General features: G+C 46.8%; 1 protein-coding gene across 2 annotated transcripts in view; it reads right to left on the bottom strand.

The window, feature by feature from the left end:
* CENPE (centromere protein E) overlaps window positions 1-24184 on the bottom strand; it is a 1911253-nt gene that overhangs the window by 1603995 nt on the left and 283074 nt on the right. For both annotated transcript variants that reach the window (XM_085641421.1, XM_085641422.1), the window contains exon 22: window positions 13903-14080. In XM_085641421.1, the coding sequence (XP_085497547.1) occupies window positions 13903-14080 (178 nt within the window). The remainder of the gene's footprint in view (window positions 1-13902; window positions 14081-24184) is intronic.

Raw genomic sequence — 24184 nt, 5'->3', positions numbered from 1 at the left:
GTGTGTCATAACTAGGGTCCTGAAAAAGGAAACAAATTTAGCCCTAACAAATGAGTCAGCAGAGCGGGGAGGCATGGGTGGGTATGGAAGGAATCTGCCGCTAGATATTGTCTCTACCAGATAAAGCATTACCGAAGGTAAGTAACTTGTTCATCCGATAGGGACTTTTACTTGCAGATTCCATACCTTTGACTCGATACCCAATCCATACCATCTTGGTGGTGGGCTGAGGACACATTTTTCACACTAAAAAGTCCTGCGGGACTGAACCGGCAAAATGCCCGTCCCTGCGGACCAGACTGACAAGGCAGTAGTGCTTGGCAAACGTGCAAAAAGATGCCCACGTAGCTGCCTGGCAGATGTCCAGAACTGAGCAACCAGAGCCAACGGTGTGGTCGCAACCTTTCCCCTGGTGGAAAGAGCTCGTAAGCCCTCAGGGGTTGCTTCTTAGCCAGGATGTAGCAGATCTTAATGCAGAGAACAACCCTGTGAGAAATGGTCTGTTTCTGCACTGCCTGACCTTTTTTTTAGCTCCCATGTACCCCACAAAGAGTCAGTCGTCCACCCGGAACTCTTTTGTGCCGTCAAGGTTGAAAAATGCTCTTTTTGGGAATCCAACCTGGTCTGTAACAAGAGCTACTTATGTACAATGAAAATCATCCCGAGCTACTAATGTTAGTGATGTAGTAGTGGCAACCCCGAACTCGACTATCAGCAGTGATCACATCAGTGCATTAGGCAGAGTTATCAGAAGTATTCCCCTCTACATGGGTGATACATGAGAGGCATAGCTGCACCCCTATTGCACCCAAGTAATAATGGGAGTAATACATCTCTCCAATTCAAATAATAGCTTTAACCCCTTGTGTGCGCACGACTGCTCCCGGCCGTCGTGCATTACGGAGGGCGTGTGCGCGCGACGGCCGGGAGCCGTCGGGATCGCGAACGACGTTTATTTCTCCCGCATAGCGGGAGAAATAAACCCGCATGCAAGGGGTTAAATACATTTTGAAAATGCAAACATTTTTCTCCAAACAGCTTCTGAGTTCTGAAAATACACACATTTTCATCTTGAATGTATGCTTTTTAATTTTGCCTTACAAATAATTCAACTAAACAAATGTTTCTATATTAGCAGGTAGGGCTGCACACAGGAGAGCTACTCACAAGGAGCTAGAGAGCTACTGGCAGCTCACAAGCTACTCTGAGTAGCCAGGTCGTGGCATTCTTCTCTTCCTTAGAAGGATGCGTGGAGAAAAAAAGGTGGGCATTGTGATTGATTGACCCAGATGGAATGGAGTTCCCACCTTTGGGAAGAATTAAACCTGGGTGCACAACACAACTTTATCTCCAAAGGTCATCACATATGGAGGCTTGATGACAATGCCTGCAACTCACTCAACCTCTGGGCCGAAAATGTTGCCACAAAAAAGGCTGTTTAGATGAAAAGCAGCCAGAGGGGGCATTTATGCAAAGGCTCGAAAGAAGCTCGCATATGTATAGCTAGAATCAACTTAAGGTCCCACTGTGGCATGACAAAAGGCGCTGATAGAAACATATGTACAAGCCCTCTTAATCTATTTACAACAGGAGAAATAAACAAAGAGGGCCGGTCTGGCAGCCGCAATAAATCAGACTGAGCAGAAAGATAACCCTTGAGAGTACCAAACACAGAACCCTTCTGGGCAGGGGTAAGAAAAAGAAGAATAGTATTAAGAGAAGCAGAAATAGGGGAAATATACCTTTCTGTGCATTATTTAAAAAGAAATTGCCGGCGGCAGACGTATACCGTCTTAGTGGAGGACTGCCTGGCCACCAAAATACCCTTGCATTCTTCGGGAGCAAGGTCAAAGGCTATAAACTGTTGCCGCTCAACATCCACACATGGAGGTGGAGAGTTGACCGGTTTGGGTGGAGGACCTTCTCCTGTTGCTGCTGCGACAAAAGATCCTCCCAAAGGGGCAACCTGATCTGAGGATCAACGCTCATTTTCAGAAGCTCTGAATAACAGACTTGCCCAATCCGGAGCCACAAGAATGACTTGGGCCTGGTCGTTCTTCATCTTCTTGAGAACCCTTGGCAGAAGTGGTATGAGCGTTAAGGCGTACAGTAGGCCTGACCTCCACTTATGTTAAAAAGCATCGCTGAGCGATAGTCGCCTTGGAAACTCCAGCGTGCAAAACTGCTGACATTGCGCGTTCTCAGCAGGAGGCAAACCGATCAAACCAAGCTCTCCCCACTGTAGAAAGAGACCTAGCGCCACCTTCAACTGGAGACACTATTCGTGATCAGCTGGGCATTGGTAGCGGAGTTTGTCTGCCCTGGCGTTCAGAGAGCCTGCCAGGTGTTGAACCAACAAGGTAATGCCCTGCTGCTCTAGCCATGTCCAGAGACACAGTATCACTTGAGAGATTACGACTCAACCTCGCCCAGCTTCTTGCAGTACCACATGGCAGTGGTGTTGTCTGTGAACACCTGCACTAACTTCGCCTTGACAGAGGGAAGAAATGCTTTTAATGCTAACCAGATCACCTGGAGCCCCAACTCCCCCGGAGACCAGTGTCCCTGATCGCCACCTCTCCCAGATGGCCGCCCCATCCCAGGGGTTAAGCATCTCTCACTACTGTGAGATCTGGTTGGGAAAGAGAGTCGTCTGTCTCTGACCCCAATCGTGGTTTGTCAACCACCACTGCAGGTCTTTTGTAGTTCCCTCCGAGATCTGGACCATGTCTGAGAGATTCCCCTGATGCTGCGCTCACTGGAACTTCAGGTCCCACTGCAGATCCTGCATATGCCATTTGGCATGTTTCACCAACAGGATGCAGGAGGCCACGAGACCCAGCAGTCTCATGAAGATCCGGGATGGAGGCTGAAACATCTGTATCATAACCTGAATATCCTGGACTCGCTGTTCGGGAGGATAAGCCCAAAACTGTCCAGAACAGCTCTGATTAAGGGGAGCATCTGAGAAAGATTCAGGTGTGACTTTGGCACATTTATTGAGAACCCCAGCGAATGCAGCAGATCCGTCGCAGTCTGAAGGTGGGAAGAGACAGCCTGAAGCGAGGATGCCTTCAACAGCCAATCGTCAGGGTAGGGGAGGACTGAAACCCATAACCTGCCCAGACGAGCTGCAACCACCACCATCACCTTGGTAAACACCCAGAGGGCGCTGGTAAGGCCAAAGAGTAGCACAGTAAACTGAAAATGCTCGTGGCCTATGCTGAACCGCAGGAAGAGTCTGAGGCCCGGTAGGATGGGGCTGTGAAAATACGCATCCTGCAAGTCCTATGCAACCAGCCAGTCTTCTTGCTCTAGGGCAGACGAGACCTGAGCCAATATGAGCATCTGGAACTTCTCCTTTTTGAGGAAGAGATTGACGATCCGAATATCTAAAATGGGCTACAACCCTTTTCTTCTTTGGAATCAGAAAGTGGTGAGAATAGCAACCACTGCCTACTTCTGAAATCAGAGCCCTCTCTATAGCCCTGATGGCAAGGAGAGCTGTAACTTCCTCTTGGGCTAAAGTTAGATGATTCTAGCCGTTCTTGAAATGGCATAATAGAAAGAGGAAAATAAAGGAAAGGCAGAGAATAGGCCAGCTCAATGATCAGCTAGTCCCACTTGTCCGATGTTATGGACCTCCAGTGGAGAAGATGGTGATGGATTCTCCCTGCAACTTGAGAAGAGTGGTCTTTCAGAATTAACCTAGGAGTATTTGGCTGATGCGGCTGCCGAGGGCTGGGTGGCAGATGACTTCTGGCTTCCATTCCGAGAATGAGCCGTGTCCACGTCCTCGCACAACTTGGGAAGTCTGTGCAGGACGGTGGTTGGGATACAGTTGGCGTGGATGAAAACCCCTTCCACTGCCACGAAAGGTAGACTGGCCACAGGGTGTTACTGAGAGGCCCAAGGATCTGGCTGTAGCACGAGTGTCCATTAAGCACTGAGCCCGCTTTGTCACTGAAGTGGCAAGATCCGTCTAAGGGCATGTCCATAAGATTAGACTGGACATGACCCGAGAAGCCAGATGTTCTTAGCCAGACATGGCGCCGCAAGGCCACCGTCGACGAAACCGCTCTGCCCAGAGTCAGTAATGTGTAGGCCACACCTAATGGTTAATTTTGCAGCATCTCTCCTATCTTACATCGGGACTGGGAGAGTACAGCACAAGCCTCTCCTAGCACCTATGGCAGCATATGTGTAACCATCTCCCAAAAGGATTGGGAGAAACAGCCCAATAAGGATGCGGCAATCACTGACCGCAATGCCAGGCTGGTGGAAGAAAACATCTTTCCAAGTGTGTTCAGTCTTTTGGATTCCCTATTCGGAGGAGCAGAAGAGAATGCGCCATGGGATATCGAAGCCTGCACTACCAAGCTCTCAGAGGTGGGGTGTCGGCTGAGGAACCTTGGGTCGCCCAGACCTAGGCAATGGCGGCGTGCAATTGTTCTGTTCATAGGAGCCCATGCTAGGCTTGGACCACATGGAAAGGAGGACATCAGTTAGTGCTTCATTAAAGGGCAATAGGGGTACAGTGTTGTAAGCCCCAGGCTGAAGCACTGAAGTCAGGAGATTAGTCCTGACCTGCACGGAGGGCAACTCCAGTCCAAGGACCTCTGCTGCCATCCTTACCACCACGACATCGGAAGCCCCCTCCTCCGTAGCCACAGTCCGTGGAGAGAGCATGCCAGTATCTGGGGATGTATACAGTGCACTGGCTTGCCAAGTTCCTCATTCTAATCCATCTGTTCTACAGGTACATCCTGGTCCTTAGACCCCGCCAAATCCTCTCCTGTGCCTGAAAAGTCCTCAAAATGTCCAGGTAACAACACAGAAGCTCTGGATTCTGCAGGCCCCGGAGTCAGACACCGGTCTGACTCAGTCGTCTGGAATAAGGATGGGGCAGGCACCACCAGTGGGCGCAGGAGGAGCCGAAGGCACAGATTTCGGATATGAAGCCAAGGAAGGTCGCGTTGGCACGACCATCATCCTCCTGTATCCGGATCCATGAGGCCCCACCAGCACCATGACCGGAGCCAACAGTGTTTAATCCAATGGGGTCCCTTCTTACCCCACCGACCCCGAAAGCTCACCGGAGGGGTCGGCCCGCTCAAAAAGAGGGCGCATGGTCTCGTAAAATTCTTACATTTTGGGCGGTGTTAGCTTCCAGGAACGGTGGGTGTGAATTATATCCTGGCTTGTGCTCCACAGAACCGTGCCTAGACCGCAGGTGCTCACATTACCTTGTTTGGCTACGGACGACAGCAGAGGTGAAGGAGTCCGCTTAGACTTCTTTTTCTTGTCCCTCTTTCCAGAGTGTCCTGAAGACCTCTGGTAGGAGGAAGAGGACTTGGGGCTGCTCCGGGAACGGTTGTGCGACCGCCTTTTCTTCAAACTGGATCTCCGTGGAGTGTCACTGGCCGGTGTTGACTGCTGGGCCGCAAGAAGCTTCCAATCTCCCTCCCACACGCCCTTCGGAGCAATGGCCCAACAGTCAGAGCACAACTTCTAGTCGTGGTCGCACTTGAGACACCAGAAACAGATGAGGTGGGGGTGGGTTACCGACGTGGTGCAGTGACAGGCACCACACAGTTTAAACCCTGTCTTTCTAGAAGACATCCCTCGACACACAGAAAAAAGATACTTGAGAAAAAGTCGAAAAAGCCTGTCAAAATGAGACATAGGGGTAGCTCTGGATTGTTGCTTAACTGGCACGGAAAGAAAAGATCAGACATCCGCGTGCCTGTGGGGTGCCTATATAGGTGACCAAGACGTCATAACGCAGACGTCGTCACGCGTAGCCGAATGGAGCCACCAGACTGTGTATACAGGGGTACTACTCACGCAAACGTTTCCGGATGCAGCCCGACACCTGGGTAAAGAATCTGCAGCTTTAAGTCCCTATCAGATATTCAGCAATACAAAAATACCTGTGGGAGTAACACAATCGAACAATTTGCAGGTAAGCAAACAACTTCTTAATCTAGGTTTTTAGTATAAAGAATTGTCACGACGCAAGGTTGTGGTAAGTAACAAACCTTCACCTCCAGTGGCACAGGGGCAGCTGAGTGCAGGGTTCAAATTAAGAATCTGGGGCCAATGATATCCAATGGAGAAAGGGGATAGTCAAAGCGATGCTGCTTACAGGTAAGTAATACGGTTTGGTAACCCAGTCTCCAGGGGTGAAGGTAAGCACAGGGGGGCCACAAGGCAGCACCAAACTTACATCCTCAGCAGGACAGGGGTGATCGGGTTGGACACCCAATGCAACAAAATGGGAAATCTCGGTTTTCGGAAGAAGGTTGCAGGCTCAGGCCAGGAGGAACCCTACAGAGGCACAGGTAAGTTGTTCTGGAGCATTGAAACACAGTCGGTCGAGCTTCCCAAGGCCCAGGGGCTCCAGGTGTGGGGGTGTTCTTTTGCGTCAGGAACAGCTTGCTTAGCGATTCAGGTGGCGGTTGTGGGGGGGGGGGGGGGGGGGGGGCGCATCGTGTAGAGACTACAGGCATCGAGATGGAGTCGGGCAGCAGTCAACCTACGATGAACTCTTGCTCAGAATCGCTGGGGAACCTTCGCCGGACCGGTGAGCCACTTTAACTCGGACCGTGGGTGTCTGGTGTAGAGGTGGATCCGGTAGGTGGTTTTGAGGTTCCTCAGGGCAGACCATCTGGTCTTTAAAGATGGTTTCTTCTGGACAAGCCCGCTGACCACAGGAGATTGGGAGTCTTTATGGAAGGTAGGCAGTTCTCCCAGGTTTTTGGAGGTTGCTGGTCTGCAAGGACGAGTTGTGGGGGTTTGCAAAGTTCTGAATTTGCAGACAGGCTGGCAGGGCTGTGACCAGGGCAGTAGCTGGATTACGGCGGAGGGTGCCCCTAAATACTTAATTTAGGAGTGTTACAGGGATTAGAAGGTGGCAGCCAATGGACTACTTACCTTTAGGGTGACTACACCCTTTGTATGTCAACTCCATCTAGGGAGGGGGCACATCCCTAACCTTACTGGCTATTCTTTTCCAAACCAATATGGAGGATTCTGGAGAGAGGGGTTCACTTCTGCACAGGGTACCTTAGGGTTGTTTCTGGTTGAGAGTTGAGACTCCACTGCTTACTAATTTTCCCACCTGACCTGCTGCCAAAAGTGGGGTATGGTCAGGGGGCAGGCAACTCCACTAGCAAGAGAGGCGCTGGGCAGATGGCGCCTTTGAGGCTCACCGCCTTTCTATGCTTGGGGATAGCTGTGAAGCACCTCCACCCAGAGCTGTCTGTTTCTGACACACAAGATCAAAAGGCTCCCACCTCAGGGGGGTCAGAAACATATAGGCTGGTGGAGTCCAGGCAGGCACACACTAGCGAGTTTGCAGGTTTTCAGGAGGCACCGCTGAGGTATCCTCTGGGAGCATTTCTTAATAAATCAAACACGGCCATCTGTGTGGGTTTATTAAGTAGAAATGTTTGGTACCAACATCATGAAATTCAGTGAAGCAATCATGGAGCTGTTGAGCTCTTAATGACAAGTTCCCAGCCCACCTACTCAGTATGGCTTCACTGTGCAGTTAAGTCTAAGAATGGACTTAGAAACTATAGGAGCATATCTGCTCATGCAGTTATGCCCTCACCAGAGGTATTGTGCACCCTGCCTGAGTGCTGTAAGGCCTGCTGGAGGGGTGCCTCCTGCAGTGCTGGCATGCCTGGCACACAGGAATGTGTGCCAGATTGACTGTTCACTTATCTGCACCAAAACACACAGGCAGCAGTGGCAGTATACCTGTGTTTGGTGAGGGGTCTCTTAGGGTGGCACAATACATGCTGCAGCCCTTAGAGACCCTCTCTGGTCACAAGGCCCTTGATATCACTAAATACCTTTTATAGGGGACTTATATGTAAGCCAGAGGTGTGCCAATTGTAGAAAAAATTGGAAAGTTTTGGGAAAGAACACAGGCACTGGGCACCTGGTTAGCAGGAACCCAATGGATAATATCTCAAAGATGCATCAGTATCAGGCAAAAAAGGGGGGCTAACCATGCCAAAAAGGGTTCTTTCCTACAGTGGCCTGCACCAATTATTGTTCCACTCACCTAAGTACCCCTCTAAAACTTGTCCCAGGTCTGCCATTGCAGCCTGACTGCAGTTTTATACTGCCATGTCGACCAACATTTAAAACCCCTAGCCAAGTCTTACACACCCCTTTTATTGCATATACATCACTCCCAAGGTGGGCCCTAGGTAGCCCATAGGGCAGGGTGCTGTTTACGTAAAAGGTAGGACATGTACTTTTAACTTTTAAATGTTCTTGTACTGAAAAAACTCTGGAAGTCGTTTTTCACTACTGTGAGGGCTACCACTCTCATAGGACAACAATGGGAATTCCTTATTACATTTAATAAGTTGTAATTCCTTATTGAGAGGTGTTAGACCTGGCACCTTGGCGTGAGTCTCCCTTCCACTTTTTGTTGCTGTGCCTCATGTGTTTTTCTGGTGTTAGCTGCTCAGAGCACTCTGCCACTGTCAACCAGTGCCACAGTGCAAGTGCTCCTTGTATAAAATGTATATGTTGGTTGGATTCCATGATTGGCCTATTTGGTTTACTGTCAGACCCCAGTAAAGTGCACCAGGAGTGCCCAGGGCTTGTAAATACAAATGCTGCGAGTGGGCTTGCAGCACTGGTTGTGCCACCCACAGAAGCGGCCTGGTAAAATTTGTCTAGGGTCTGCCATTGCAGAACCTGCGTGCAGTCTGGTACGGTCATGCTGACTGGGCAAGTGCACCCACTTGCCAGTCCCTAAACCTTCCCTTAACTTCATGTTAGTAACCCCTATGGTAGGCCCAAGGAGGGGGTGCATTGTAAGCATAAGGTAGGACAAGCCCTGATGTGTGTGGCATGTTCTAATAGTGAATTACAGCCATTTTTGTTTTTCACTATTGTAAGGCTACCTGTTCTCCATAGGCCAGAAAGGGCTGTTAGAATTGTTACATTCTATGATCCTAACAGACCCAGGGAACATGGTAGAAATTCGAGTTTAGTATGCCTGAACTCAGAATAATAAAAAACATCTTTTAGCAAAGTTTATTTTAATGTTCTGTGTTTGTAAATGCCACTTTTAGAAAGTTGGCATTTGCTTGCCTAACCATTTCAGCCCGCCTCTGCGCTGATGTGTATCTACTGTCTGGTTTGTGTGAGTGACAGGGCTGTGGAATTCCAGGAGACAGTATGGGCACCCAGGTGGTGAATAGGAAAATTACACCAGGATGGGTGGGAGGAGTACACCTGGACTCTGAATAGGGCTATGCTCTGCCACCACAATGCTGGCTCCACCTCCTGTGGAGCGTCTGATGTCTCTGCCCTGCACACTGAAAGCAGAAGCCTGCATCATGTCAACAAAGTGCTCAGAAATCGGCCCGAACTAGGCAAAGACCCCCCTGGCCTGCAAGAACAAAAGAATTGCACTATAAGTATTGGGACCCTGCTCCCAAGAAATCAGATCCTGCTTGACAAGAAGAACCTCTGCCTGAGGAGAAGGAACTGGAAAAGCTGTAAGAAGGTGTACTGTCCCTGACCTGGGGGATTGGCCTGCAGTGGTTGCCTTGCTGCTGAAGGAGAGGAGAAAGACTACAAAGACTTTATTTCAACTTGTGCTTTAAAAGATCTCCAAGGGCCTGAGTAGAGCTGGCCTCCTGTTAAGAAGTCCCAGGAAAAAAAGGACTTCACCCCCAGCTTCCCCCTGAACTCTGCTGTGTGAGTTCTGCCCCTCCTAGAGTGCTGGAACCAGTTTTGGGGCCTCTGGGAGCTGTGCCTGCTGTTGGGAAGCTGGCCAAGAAGAAAGAAATCAAAGATCTCCACTTTTTCACGCACAGCCGGCTTAGCAAGAACATTTACGTCGCACCGCTTGTTAGCGTGCAGAATTTTATCGCTGAGGACATCGTCGCAGAGCCTGCTGCCGCTGAGCCAGATCAGCGCTGGAAAAATCCTCGCCCCGCTCGTTAGCGGACCGAATTTGATCGCTACCAGCCAAGATTCACGCTTCGCCTGTTAGCGGGAAGAATTTTATCGCTGCGAACTTCGTCGCAGAGCCTGCCGCTGTTGTGTGGAATCGTCGCAGAACAAACCAAGATCATCGTACCGCTCGTTAGCGGGAGTAATTTTATCGCTGCGAAAATCGTCGCAGACTCAACCGAGATAACCACTGGTGAAATTGTCGCCCCGCTCATTAGCGGGACGAATTTTGTCGCATTGTGCCTTAGCGAGTAAATTTCTACCGGATAAGATACACCTTGATTTTCAACGCTGAAGTGCCGCTAGGAACTTTTTATTGCATCATAAGGTACTGTGGGTTAAAACGGACGCTAAGGTGAATGATTTTGTCGCTAACCTAAGAACGCTTTCTAAAATCATATTCTTGAACTGTGTATGTCATTTTTGTCGTTATTTGGTCTTGTGCTAAGCCTTTATATAAAAGATCACAATTTTTTATATAAATCTAGTGTGGTGTCCATTTGTGGTGTTGTCACTGAGTTACTGTATGTGGTCACAAATGCTTAACCTACAACGCTCTGAGATAAGCCTTGTCTGCTCGCGCCAAGCTACCTAGAGGGTGAGCAGGGGTTATTTTAGGAGTGTAACCCCTTGTCCTGACTAGAGGAAAGGTTCCCTGCTTGACACAAGTACCTACCTGTGCCAACCAGAGAACCCGGATTCTAACAAGAGGAGGTACATCTGTCATGTTTAATGCCTATGGAATGGTAACATTAAATCCTCTTTAATGGCAAAGTCGAATTTATCATTGCAATTTTGAAAATGCCACTTTAAGAAATTTGTCATTTTCCAGCTCTTAGCCATGTGTGTCTGCAGGCTGTCTCTGACTGCACATCTGGGGTGGGTGACAGCTGGGCTTTGTGTATTCCCTCTAGACAGCCACACACAATGGGAGCTTAGGTGTGACTTGATGGGCCATCCTGGCAGGATGGAAGGGACGAGCAGGGCACAGCCTCACACCTGAATAGGCTGTGTCTTGTCCCCACACAAGGGGCTGCATACCCCTGTGTAGTGATTCTGGAGTTAGGGCAGGAAGGGAAGACCTCTGTGCACTTCAAAGGATCTTCTTTGAAGTCTCCCTTTCTTCAAAAGGCCTCACTTGTTATAAGAACTGGACCTTAGGCCTTACCACTCGAGTACACTTCTGGACCTATGGATACCCAGCCAAGAAGGATCGTTGTGCTGCTAAAAGACTACCACTCAGCTGGACTGCTGCTCGGGGAGAACTGCTTTCTTGCTGTGCTGACCTGCTCCCCTCCTTGCCTTGGAGAGAACGACTGGACCTGCATAACTTGTCCACAGACCCCAGAGTGACTCTAAGGGTTAGTTTGCTGGCCTGCTCTGAGGTCTTGGGGACGGAAAAGATTTCAAACCACCCTGTAACTTTGCTCCAGCGGAATAGAGGCATCCTCTGCGGCAGGAGCTGAATCAATGCATTGCGGCTGTTACAGGAATAGGATCAGCGCGTCGCCTTCAGAACGGACGCACCCTCTGCTGCAGAAGCAGAATTGGCTCATCGTCTTTGGAACCAGCGAATCGCCCTCGGGACCAAGGCATCGCAGCTGTTACATGGAGAAAATCAATGCATCCCCTCTGTTGTGGGATCGACACAGACGGATCACTTCGGCTGCACCGCAAATCTTAGTCGACGCAACAAGGATTAAGGTACTTTCGTTCAGGAGACCTCACTGGGTCCCTGTATCCGGCCGCGCCTGAACTCTGGACTTTATCCCGGTTCGGCTAACCAGATATCCCCAAGTCAGAGCTTATATCTTCAAAGCAAGATTTTGAAGTTTATCCTTTTAAAATCTATATCTCCAGTTCTACTTATTGGATGTTGGTCATGCTTTATTTATCAAATTAAAAGCTAACTTGGTGTGAAATCTTTGTGGGTGGTGTTTTCACTGTTTTATTGTTTGAAGTGTTGCACAAATACTTTACACACTGCCTCTTAAGTTAAGCCCGACTGCTCTGTAACAAGCTACCAGAGGATGAGCACAAGTTAATGTGACTTTCCCTGACTAGGATTGTGGTTAATGCTTGACCAGGGCTTGTACCACGGTCAACCAGTAATTTATTTTTTTAACACTGAGTGATGAAATAAATTAGTCTCTGCATCTAATCATTGCCCTATTCGGAATGCTTACTTACTGTAAGAGAGCACCTTCCTGCATGTCCATTCCAGTATTGGACACTATTTCATACTCCTATTGCATTGCGATTTAGTAACAGATCTTAAAACAGATTTATGGCATGCTTAATATTGCCACATCACTCCATCAATGCCAAATACACAATCAGTTACTAGACACATTGGTTAATTGAAGAAAAAGCAGACTAAAACTTCCAAAAATCAAGGTTTGTTAGAAGAAGTCGAAGGACCAAAACAAGGGGCACGGTAAATTCGGAATAAGCAAACAAAAACTGGATTTATTTTTGCGCTCCAGGGGCCATGTTATGGAATGCGGTGGCATTTTCTTTGTTAGCGTTTGACACACCTTTCAAAAGGGGTGCAAGGCACTAATCAGGAGTGTGTGCTGTACTATATTGAGTGCGCTGCCCCCAGGGCAGCCGCGAAGTCGTTCTGCCCTTGGGGCAGTGCATTCAAGTGAAATACGGAGCAGCTTTTAAGCAGCTGCTCCGTGTTTTTCTGTGCAGGCGGCAATCCGCCTGCGCTTTTAAGGGAGATCAGAGATCTCCTTGCAGGTGGGTTCAGTGAGTGACTGCACCCGCCTGTAAGGAAATGTCTGAGGGGTCCATAGGACCACTTACCTCCCTTCAGAGGACTGCTATCAGCAAGCGCACTGACCGTGCAAAACCTTTTAGGTAGCGTACTGTTTGTGCCCCTGACAGCTTCTTTGCCTCTGCGTTCACGTCTATATAGGGTGCAGGTGCAGAGAGGTAAAGGGATTTCCTCATTTCCATGGGTCCTCATCCCCATGCAAATGACGGATCACCCTCTGGTCATGGTGTTGGTGCTATATGTGCGCCAGGGCTATCTGTATTACAGAAAGGGCCGCACAAGCATCTGCGGCCCTTTCTGTAATACCAAAGAGCCTCTGGGGCATGCAAAGCAGCCGCCAATGCCTATTACGCCCCCGGGGCACTTCTGTAATACAGCCCCTGGTGTTCAGCAAATTAAATTGGCTCTGGAACGCCACAAGATTAAATAAAAAATTACAAATCCTACACACACTTTAATATTTTACTGTCCTACACGTACATTTGGTGTGTCTATTTTTTCTTCACATTCCTACATTGGCAATTAAAAAATTTGCCACTTGGGAACAAGATAAGAAAAATAACCACAGAACCAAAATTATTTTTAATTTTGTTAGTGCACTTCACTATCTGCAAACTTTCTGTACCTGGTGACAATTGCTCCCATGGAATAAATCAGCAATGCGAGAAGCAGTGCAGCACACAGTACCATGTTAGAGCATGTTATCAAAAAAAGCCACTGATTAATCACAAAGGTATCACAACAAATGCTCATCTGAAAGTGCTTGCAATATAAACATTTTGTTTCTACTATTGCCACCTGGCTACCATTGAACACATAGCCTTGTGACAAACCAATACTCCATTGGCCACAACATATGCTAACCTCATACTCTCACAACCAATAGCAAATGAATTCTGCATTCCAACCCCATAGCCCCTTCTTATATATTATACGCTGACATGAATCGCATATGCACCATTCAACAAACAAACAGAAGAGAGATGCTCAATAAATGTTTGCTTCTCCATAGATTATGTAAATAAAAAGTCAAACTAAATCTTTTTAAATGACCTACAACAGATAAAACAGGCAGCGTAACCATTATTTCTTTAAATGTATGGCTTGCAGTTTATCTTAAGACATACCTTTTGGAACTTTGCCATCCAGGAGGGAGTTTAGCTTTGTGTTTTCATTAAACGCGTACTGCAACTCTTTCTGCATATCCACTTGCATTTTTTTATAACGTGCCTTTTCGGATTCCAACTGACCCTTATACAGCTTAACATCTTTTTCCATTTGACTGTAAGTATTTGACAGTTCAGTCTACATTAAAAAAAGGATTATGCAAGTAATTAAAATTATGACTAATAAAGCATGCAAACTGCACAAGAAAAAACTACTAAAGTCAGCAGTAGTCGAGTACAAACAATATATATGAACTTCTTAAGAAAAAGTTACGTTTTTGCTCGTATAAGTCAATTCTCATAGGAGATCTTTCATACAGCATTAGACTTTAATCGTTTCAGTTTCTGGAATAAGATTACTGTTAGAACTGGGGGTCTCTAGTTGGCAGAGGTAGGTACCTTTGACGAAATAGGGACCCTTGCTTCTAGTCAGGGTAAGGGGGTACACTCCTAAAATAACCCCTGCTCACCCCCTTGGTAGTTTGGCACGAGCAGACAGGCTTATCTCAGAGGCCATGTGTAAAGCATTTGTGAACACATACAGTAACCCAGTGACAACACTACAGATGGACACCACACAAGTTGTAGTATAAAAATAATTATTTTTATATAGACTTAACACAAGACCACAAACGACAAAAATCCACAATACTGTTCTTTAAAAATGGTAGGCTTAGCTTAGTTCTCTTAGGATGTAAAATGTGACACTGAGTTCAATGTACCTTTGAATGCGTAACGCTATATAATGAAAGTGTTGCAGGGAAGGTAATGCGTCTGTTCCTTACACGCAAGGACGGTGATGCGCCGGGTCCCTTCTGATGCGTAGGGGATGGGTCGGTTCTTCTCGGCGTGGGGAGATGATGCGTCGGTTTCTTACTGCGCTTCCGTGGCGATGCGGCCCGCAAAGCCGTGATGCGATGAAGATCCGGTGTAATGAAACAAAAATGGCGTCTTCTCCTTGATGCGACACGATGCGTGCACACCAGACGGCCGTGCGGCGACTCAATGATTCTTCTGAGCCGCGACAGGCCCTGCAACACACTTACCGGTGATGCGGCGGCGTCTGATGTGACGTCGATCCTCTTCTCCAGCGATGAGAGGTGCTTTAGCTTTCCCAGCGATGCGACAACAGCGGCAGTTCGGCGACGCGCTTCTTCGTGCGTCGCGCTTCCAGCTCCTTGCGACACGCAGTCCCTCAGAAAGCCCAACAAAACTGCAGGCACTTCCAAAGTATTCTTGGGGAGCTGGTGGGTGGAGTCTGTTGTCCCTGAGACTTCAGCAGGAAGCAAGCTCTTTCTCAAGCCCTTGGAGATCCGTCACAAGTTGAATTAAGTACAAAAAAAGTTCCTTTCTCATCTCTTTGGCAGTCCGGCAACCACTGCAGGCCAATCCCTCATGCTTCGGGATAGTCTCTCCTCAGTCTCTTTGGTTCCTCTACTCAGAAAAGGTTTCTCCTTGTTTCCCAAAAGTGATCTAAAGTTCTGGGGTCTGGGTCCCCCTTTTTATACACAGTTTTTCTTTGTTCTCTGAAGGCAGAGAGACATTTGCCTCGTCCAAAACAGTTCTAGTCAGTTCTGGAGCACTTTGTTGACAAGACTCCTTCTTTCCTTTCACAGTGCAGGGCAGGGACATCAGACGCACCACATGAGGTGGTGCCAGCATTGTGAAGGGAAGGCACAGCCCTATTCAGGTCCCAGGTGCAACTCATCCCACCCATCGGCATGCAGATCTCTCTATTCAGCCCTGTGCTGACTCACCCTGTCTCCTGGAATCCCCCAGCCCATGTCACTCAAACTCCAGACAAGGAATACACAACCTAGCAGTGGCAGGCTTGGATAGACAGACAAGAAAATATCCACTTTCTAAAAGTGGTATTTTCAAACACAATGTTAAAACCAACTTTACTAAAAGATGCATTTTATCATTCTGAGTTCAGGCATACTAAACTTGAATTTCTACCTAGTTCCGAGTCAGTCAGGATTATAAGATGTAATAATCAAACTGCCCATTCTGGCCTAAGGGGAACAGGTAGCCTTGCAATAGTGAAAAACGAAAATGGCTGTAATTCACTATTAGGACATCCAACACACATCAGGGCTTGTCCTACCTTTTACCTACAATGTACCCTGCCCTTGGGACTACCATAGGGGTGACTAATATGCAGAAAAGGGAAGGTTTAGGGACTGGCAAGTGGGTGCACTTGCCCAGTCAACATGGCAGTACTGGACTGCCAACAGGCTCTGCAATGGCAGACCTGGGACACACTTTTACAGGCTGCTTCTGTGGGTGGCACAACCAGTGCTGCAAGCCCACCATCAGCATTTGGTTTACAAGCCCTGGGCACACTCCGTACACTGTACTAGGGTCTGATAATTAAACCACACCAACCATTCATGGAAACACTAATCCATACATCAATTTACCATAGGGAGAGCATATGCACTTTAGCACTGATCAGCAGTGGTAAAGTGCCCAGAGTCATAAAACCAACAAAAACAGGTCAGACAAAATACAGGAGGAGGGATGACCCTGCAAAAAGGGCCAAGTCCAACAACTACCTTTAATCTGGCAGGGGGCAGATATTGGCTTATCCACCGTCTGAATCTAAAACCCTACCAGTTCTATCATATAGGGTTTTACTCATGGCTCATTCTAGTCCCAAACAATCACCATGCAAATCCAAACTAACCTCATTAATGCTCATGAAATCTGCTTTTACACGGTGACAGACACATGTAGTACAACTAAATGTTTCTGCAGTGGGAGTAGTTACTGCTGAGTGGGAAGTGGTTTTTCTGAGACTGATCAGGTTGGAAACATGGCACTGAATCATACGGTTTCTTGAAAAGTGACACATTTTGACCAACACAAGAGGCATCACTGCATAAGTGGCAGAAGGCAAGTGGTTGACTAAGCAAGCACCATGGGCCACTGTATAAAAGGGAGCAACATCAAGACCACCCTGTATGGTCTGAAAACACCCATAAAGACTTTCGCCACCTGTTCTCAAATTGCTTTGGGGACCCGCAGAGGCAGGAGTGGCATCCAAAAGATCTTGGGCTCCAAGGCAACACAAACCTGAGCTTGGCAACAACATCTAAAAGTTGCACAAGCAAAAGGGCTTGAGTGTGGTCTCCTGAGGAAGTGCTGCTCCAAAAATGGAAGTTTGTGGCCCTGGATCAAAAGGTCTGCCTTGCCGATTAAACTTGTGCACTCTATGATGCACATCAGCTCTGGCAAAAGTTGCTGCCCAATCGAGGGCCCTTAAAGTTTTCTTAGCTCTAGAAACTGCCAGGAGTAGTCATAGTCAATTTTATTCTATGGTTAATAAAAAACCTTTACAAAAAGTAAAAAAAAAAAAAAAAAAATGAAGATTGCCACTTTCACAGTAAAACCATATGTTAAAAGCATTGCTAAATATTGGCAGCGAAGTTCAACTGAGTCGTATTTTGCTAAATAAGTTAAAGACAAACAGCACATAGCAAAGCCAAACTTTGTGCATCAGATTGGAACACTAAGCATAATACGCAGAACACACACCCATTGCAAGACAGGTCTGCAGAGGTGAGCAGAGGGAATTCAGCTAATCTACATTTAAAAAGTGGTTAACAACAATCAGTGCATGAGATGAATCCCGCTTATACGTAAAAACGTGCAAGTTATGCACAATGCAGGCCTATGAGTGGAGCAGCAGATCAACAATAAACGAGATCAGGTCACAGACAGCACATTTTTAGAGCCGATCAGGTGTCGGTCCAGACTATACCTTTTTAAGGCGGATCAGGGCAGAGAGTGGTAATAAATAATGTAAAATGCAATGCGGGGACCAACCCCAAAGAGTAGTAGCAAATTCTAATCAATTTAAAATTGTTGTAAGCAGCAGTGTAAATGCAAAAGTGCTGTATGCAAGAAGGACTGATGATGTGGCTACACCCGAACCGTGTAGGGGTGGGTACGCGCAAACTGCTGTATGGTTGGTCTTTAGCGAAGCGCTGTAGGGATGACTTTGTTGAGACAGGTTATGCGTCCAGTAATGGTTAACGCAGAAGCAATAATTACAGCATTTAGGAGCGTATTGCCACTGCACTGATGGGGCTGACAGAGTCCCGTTTAGTTGCAGCCATCTGGAGAAGAAATTTTACAGTTTTGGAGTTTAGTAAAGGATTGGAAGAATTCATGCTGACGATGACTGCCTGTCTGCAAGTGTGCACTCCTTGACGAATAAAGTCGGCACAGAGAAGAGTTCTCCTTTTCTGCACCAACTGAGGACAGATACATAAAATGTGTGATTATGGTTACTTTTTCTTATCCACATAAGCGGCAGCTTATATCGTGAGTAGCAGAGCGGCGCCAGGACAGAATGTGAGCACGAAAATTCCACTCACCCAATCTTGAGGCTACGAGCCGTGCTTTGACCCATATGGAGTAAGTACAAGTGATGCAATTCTGTTGCTTGGTGGAAAAGTATGAGTTTATAACTGCCCATGCATGGGATCACTTGCATAAGGAGAACAGGTCCTCCAATTATGACATTTGTTTGGGCCGTGAGTGGTGTTAATTTCTTAAAGGCCTGCTGGGTGAGGTGTTTACTCCAGGCCTCAGTAAGTGAGAATTCCATCAATCTGTCATCAAGGTGTTGCCTATAGGACTATCTCGGGTCAGAACGCTCAAGTTCGCACCAGATTAAACGATGGATGTAGCTGATCTGAGCCTATGGCAAAAGATAAGAAAGCAGCTTCCCCTGGCCCAGTGCTGTTTTATGATCTTATACTCAAGCCTCACTTGCACCGGTGATTCTCTTTTTGGAAGGTGGAGGGTCACTTTGTAGAATCTGTAACCAGTATTTCTACTGACCCAGCTTCCCTGCCCAGGGTAATTTCATTTCCATAAATTAGAGTTAGGATGATTTTTGCTTTCATCACCTGAAGGAGGGGATCAAGGCTAGGGCGTTTTAGCTTCAGAGCGATTGATGAAAAAGGGAACATTACGTTGGAGGCCTTGTTATTTATGGAGCATAAATGAGAAGCAAATGACCATTTTCCATCTAGGAGGATTCTCAGGTATTTGTAGTCCTTCCTGTGATCGAGTCTGACACCTTTAAGCTGCCAACTGTTAGCCAAATTTGATTTTAGGCTGAATGAGACTGTCATTGACAGTATAGCCATGTAGAGTAGACATTAGCTGTTGGAGGCCGATCTTTGTCTGACTGAGGAGCACCAGATCGTCTATGTATAGCAAGTTTGTCATGCTTTGGCCTCCTAGTTTGGGTGAGTGGCAGTTTGTTTCATCACGGTGCTTTCACATGTTGGCTATGTATAGGGCAAAAAGCAAGGGGGCTAGCATGCAACCTTGCTTTAGCCCGGAGTTTGTGGGGATCCTCCTAGAAATACAAGAACTTTCAAATTACTTTCATCCCTACCCAGGTGTTGGTATACAGCTGCACTATTGCTCTCAACAGGGCGCCTGGCAGACCCCCAATTCTGCAATCTGCACCAGTATGCTATTGAAACCATTGAAAGTGGCTTTAGAGTCCACAAAGCAGGTATAAATGGCATTTTGCTTCTGATTGATGTGTTGCACATGAGCGCCGGAGCTATCAAATTCAAAGAGGTGCCACATTTGTCTCTAAAGCTGCATTGATTCTTGGGTATGATCTGATGATCTTCTGCACAGGTTTAAAGGTCATCCAATAATAAAATAGTGTAACGTTTTGCATCATTATCAATTTGGGCAATAAGCCGATAGTGGCAAGGATCTGATTTTGTGCCTCCTTTGAAAATTGGTTAGATGATGGATCCCCTCCAGGAGTCTGGGATAGTATTTGTTGGCAAACAGTGTTTGAACAGAGTTAGCACCTCTGACCAGAAGGCGGAGTCGTTTGCAAAGAAAGCGGTGGGTAGCCCATTGGGACCCAGGGCTCCGTCTTTCAACAGCCTTGCCAATTTTAGGGTACAAAATTCCTCCATTTTTCTGCAACTGCTGACGGGTTTTGAAGAGCAAGGTGTTTCGGTAGCCTTTGGAGGCGTGGATAGGTTGCTTGGTGAGCTGCTGGAGGTATACGAGCATATGGCCTGTGATGAAAAGTGAGCGGACAAAAATGAGACCAGCACAGATTCAGAGGCGTTTGCATTGGTGCCTCTCCGGCTTCCTATAGTGGCTTGGTTGATCAGGGACCAGAATATCTTTGTGTTCCCTTCCTTACTTGCAGTTAACAGTTGGATCCAGAAGTCCTCATTTTTTTCCTTTTTTCCATACCAGATCGCTCTCCTGAAGAGGGATCTTGATTTGCTCTGACTGTGTTTCGCACCTAATGAGTAAGGTTTCTTGATGAGGATTTGCATTTTGCGGTTACCTTCAGGTCTTCAGTCTGATTAAATTTTGAAGGAAGCATATCGCCTGCCTAAGTGCATGATGGTAATTTGGCTTGAAATTCCAGACGGATTTGATCAATAAAGAAAGTCCACTGTCTGATGGGATAGTTGCATTGGACTATGCCAGGAGTAGTGTCCATTAGTAAAGACCTTCATAGTTATTAAGTACTGTTGGTCCACGTTCCCTTTCTTTACACGGTATTGGAACCAGCAGCTGGCCATAAACTGCCATTGCCAGTAAATTGTTGCAATTTTACAATTTTGAAAATACCCTCCCCTTTACCATGTCCAAAGGCAAAACAATTGAAATAAACAGTAGGTTACCAACATTTGCCACACATCAGATTTCCCTAGCATATGCCAAATAAGGCAACTAGCCGGGTGCTGCGAAGTAGAGAACAGAAGGTTCCAGAGCACCATAATCACTGCTCTGATGACAAGGAACACCCAACGTGTACCCACTTTGGGAAGTGAATCGTCATCAATCTCTCAATCCGGCTAAGAGGTTAAGGCTAAGAGATGATGGACTGTGGTAGCAAAGAGATTCTAGTCTCATCTTTAACCCTGTAGAGTCTATTTACTGGCCCTATCCAGTAAAGCCTCATTCATCTCCATAACTTAAGTATTCTACCATCATATGTGGTACATGGATGAAAGACATACGTTGCATGAGTGTTGCAAGTTATTGTGTGAGTTTGTTCCAAAACTAGAACACGTCCTGGGCCCCTCAGCAAGTACCTGGTTCTTTGTTGCCATCTGGACATGTGCACACCATCATAATTCAAGAGTACCATGGGTAGGGTTATTGCATTCCCTCCAGACAGCCACACACACAGGGAGCTTAGGTGTGACTGTTACGCCATCCACATGCTGATGGGACATCCAGGGCAGGATGGTAGAGAGGAGCTGACACCTGAACGGGCTGGGGTCTGTCCCCACACAATAGGCTGTACTCACTCCCACCCCTGTAGAGTCTGGAGCCAGGTACAAGAAGTGCAGGAGTCTGAACTTCAAAGGCCTCTCTTTGAAGTCTTCCCCCACTTCAAAGGCACAGCTAGGTATAAGCACTGGACCTCTGACACCACCAACTCAGTACACGTCAGGACCTGTGGATACTCTGACAGGAACAACAGCCGCCATGCTGATGAAAGGACTGTCCCTCTGCTGGACTATTCTGGACTCCTGCTTTGCTGTGCTGACAGAGTGAGAAGGACTGCACCTGCATCTCTACAACCAAGAACGAGAGTGACTCAAATGGCCTGCCTCCTGTTGGAAGTCTCAGAGGCATCAAAGACTTCATTCCACTCATCACCAGCACCTGGACTCTGTCAACTGAGAGTCTTGCCCTGCCAAGTGGTGCCAATCCAGTCCTGAGCCCTTGGATGTGGGTCTAAAGTGCAGAAACCTGCAAAATCTATGCATTACTACTGTGGCGTGGCTTGGAACTGGCGCATCTCTCTCGACGCAAGGCTGCTGCTGGCAGGATCAAAGATAACCCGGCTCTACGGCGACACATCGCGTACATCAGAGGGGTTTGACAACGACGCATGTCCGATTTACGCGGCTCGGAACCAACACTTTGCCTCCATCTCCACAATCAACGTTGACGCATCGCCTCCTTTGCTCCTCGTATCTTGTCCTCGAAGCAACTTTAAACCAAGGTACTGTGTCAGCGGGCCAAGGCTGGTTCCGGTAACCAACCCACGCTCCATTTTCGCCGGCCTGAACTTTTGTATTTGACCCGGTCTAGCGCGACCAGATATTTGGAGTTGTATGCTTTCAAGCACTGAATTTCAAGATATGCTTTCCAAATTCATAACTCCGGTTATACTTATTGAAGTTGTGGTTTTAGTCATTTTGTTCATTAAATGAATCTCTATTTCTCTAACCATCTGTGGTATCTTGTTGAGTATGGTGTTCTCGCTGTTGTACTGTGTTAATTGTTGCACAACTACTTTACACATTGCCTCTTAAGGGAAGCGTTAATGCTCTGTGCCAAGCTGCCAAAGGGTGCGCACAGGTTAATTTAGGGTGTGTATCTGACTTACCCTGCCTAGGGCTGTGGTTTCTGCTTGGACAGGGTACATACCTCTGCCAATCAGAAACCCAATTTCTAACAGCAACAAGACATGAGCCCTAATGATTAAGGATGTGGGAGCTAAAGACTTTAAAAGAACGAGTTTTGGGGAGTAAAGATCATAGAGGAAGCCTCACAGCAAGTAAAGCAAACAAACAAAAGTGACACTTTATGGTTTACAGATAGACCTAAATCAGAAGCCACCTAAGACCTTGAGAAGATGCAACATCGACATTCCTGCTTTGACACTCTGAGCTTTAATCCCTTTACAGTATACTTCAATGGAGGGCTCTAGCTCAGTATTTTTGGCTTTCTGTAACACCTTCAGAGACTATGTTGAGATTGCTCATTCTGGAATAAGCTATGCTCTGCAACAGTCTTACGGTAGTGTCAATGAAGGCCAAACCTCCCGATTAAAGCTGGCCAGCTCAAGTGGCAACTCATGAGTCATAAAATGACCTACAGGAATTCATAGATACTCTTTCTTTCCACACCTCACCTTTTTCTACGCAATTTGTAAAAATCGCTTTAGATTCCCATTTGAACACCATCCTTCCACTTGATCGAAAATTTTATTTGTGAAATTCAGACTTCAACAGCATCTCAAGAGCAGCTAAAACATTTGACTTGGCCAAGCAGCACTTAAAAGAAACCTCTGGTGATGTGGTAGTTAGCCTTACGCACAGCAACCTGTAGTTAATCACACGTTGGCCCTAGATTTCGGATAATCACAAATTACCATTGAAAATAATCAAATTCATGCTTCATGATGTAAACAAAACTTGTAACTTACGTGTAACTCCCTTATTGGTATCTTTTATAGATTCACATGCTTGAATCATTACCTGTCGTCATCGTGGGAGTCCCACGGTACTATAATAAAGCAGTATGTATCAGTATAATAGGCTGTAAAGGGAATGCAAGGCTTAGCTTACTAGCCTATCTATGTCCTTTTTGAAAAAGGACCAAAATGTAACAACTACCAATCAGGCGGCAGCACTCTTAGAATGCTCCCAATATAGGTATCTGCCCTCAGATTTTCCAAGCCCTAGTGGTTAGTCCTCACTTGCATAGAAGCAGAGCCTCTAAGTGGAGGATGGTGGGTTGCATGTGAATCAATGAAAGATACCAATACTGGAGAACAGGAGTTACAGGTAAGTAACAAGTTCTTTCTTCAGTATTGGAATATCTTTTGTAGATTCACATGCTTGAATCAGAATAGTTAGCAGTACAATACATAGGCAATTAAATAATACATAAATATAGCAGCGGTTGATGGGTAAAAAAATGTTCATTGTAAAGTAACAGGCTTACCTTATTGGATAAGATGCCGAAGTACAGCTTAACCGACTTTTATCAGTGCTCTGCGCCAAATTCAGACAAGAATGCTCGGTGGAAGTGTCTGCTCTTTCTTGTTGCAGCACGGCATACACTTGATGGGAACCCCAGCAGATAAAGCTGCTGTTGTTGAAACAGCTCTAGTAGAGCGAGCTTTAATCTTCTCTTAAAGACCGGCTTGCCTTATAATGACAGAACTGTATGGCTACCGAAGTTCGCCTTGCTATGGTGGGCTTGGAAAATCGCCCACCTTTGTTATTGTTACCATAGGCCACAGAAAGTTAATCTGGAGTACGAGTATGATTTGTGTAAACAACTTTGAGCACCTCTTGACATATAGAGTATGAAGAGCGGTTTCCACTGGTGTTTGTGGATTGGGAAAGAAACTCTTCACCATAATTGGTTGATGGAGATGAAAATCGGTGGGAACCTTCGATATGAACTTGGGATTAGTCCG

Source organism: Triturus cristatus, chromosome 2_2 (assembly GCF_964204655.1).
Source record: "Triturus cristatus chromosome 2_2, aTriCri1.1, whole genome shotgun sequence".
In the NCBI taxonomy this organism is placed as follows: Eukaryota; Metazoa; Chordata; class Amphibia; order Caudata; family Salamandridae; genus Triturus; species Triturus cristatus.
Note: the sequence above shows the minus strand (reverse complement) of the source record. Positions and strands in the feature narration are given on the sequence as shown.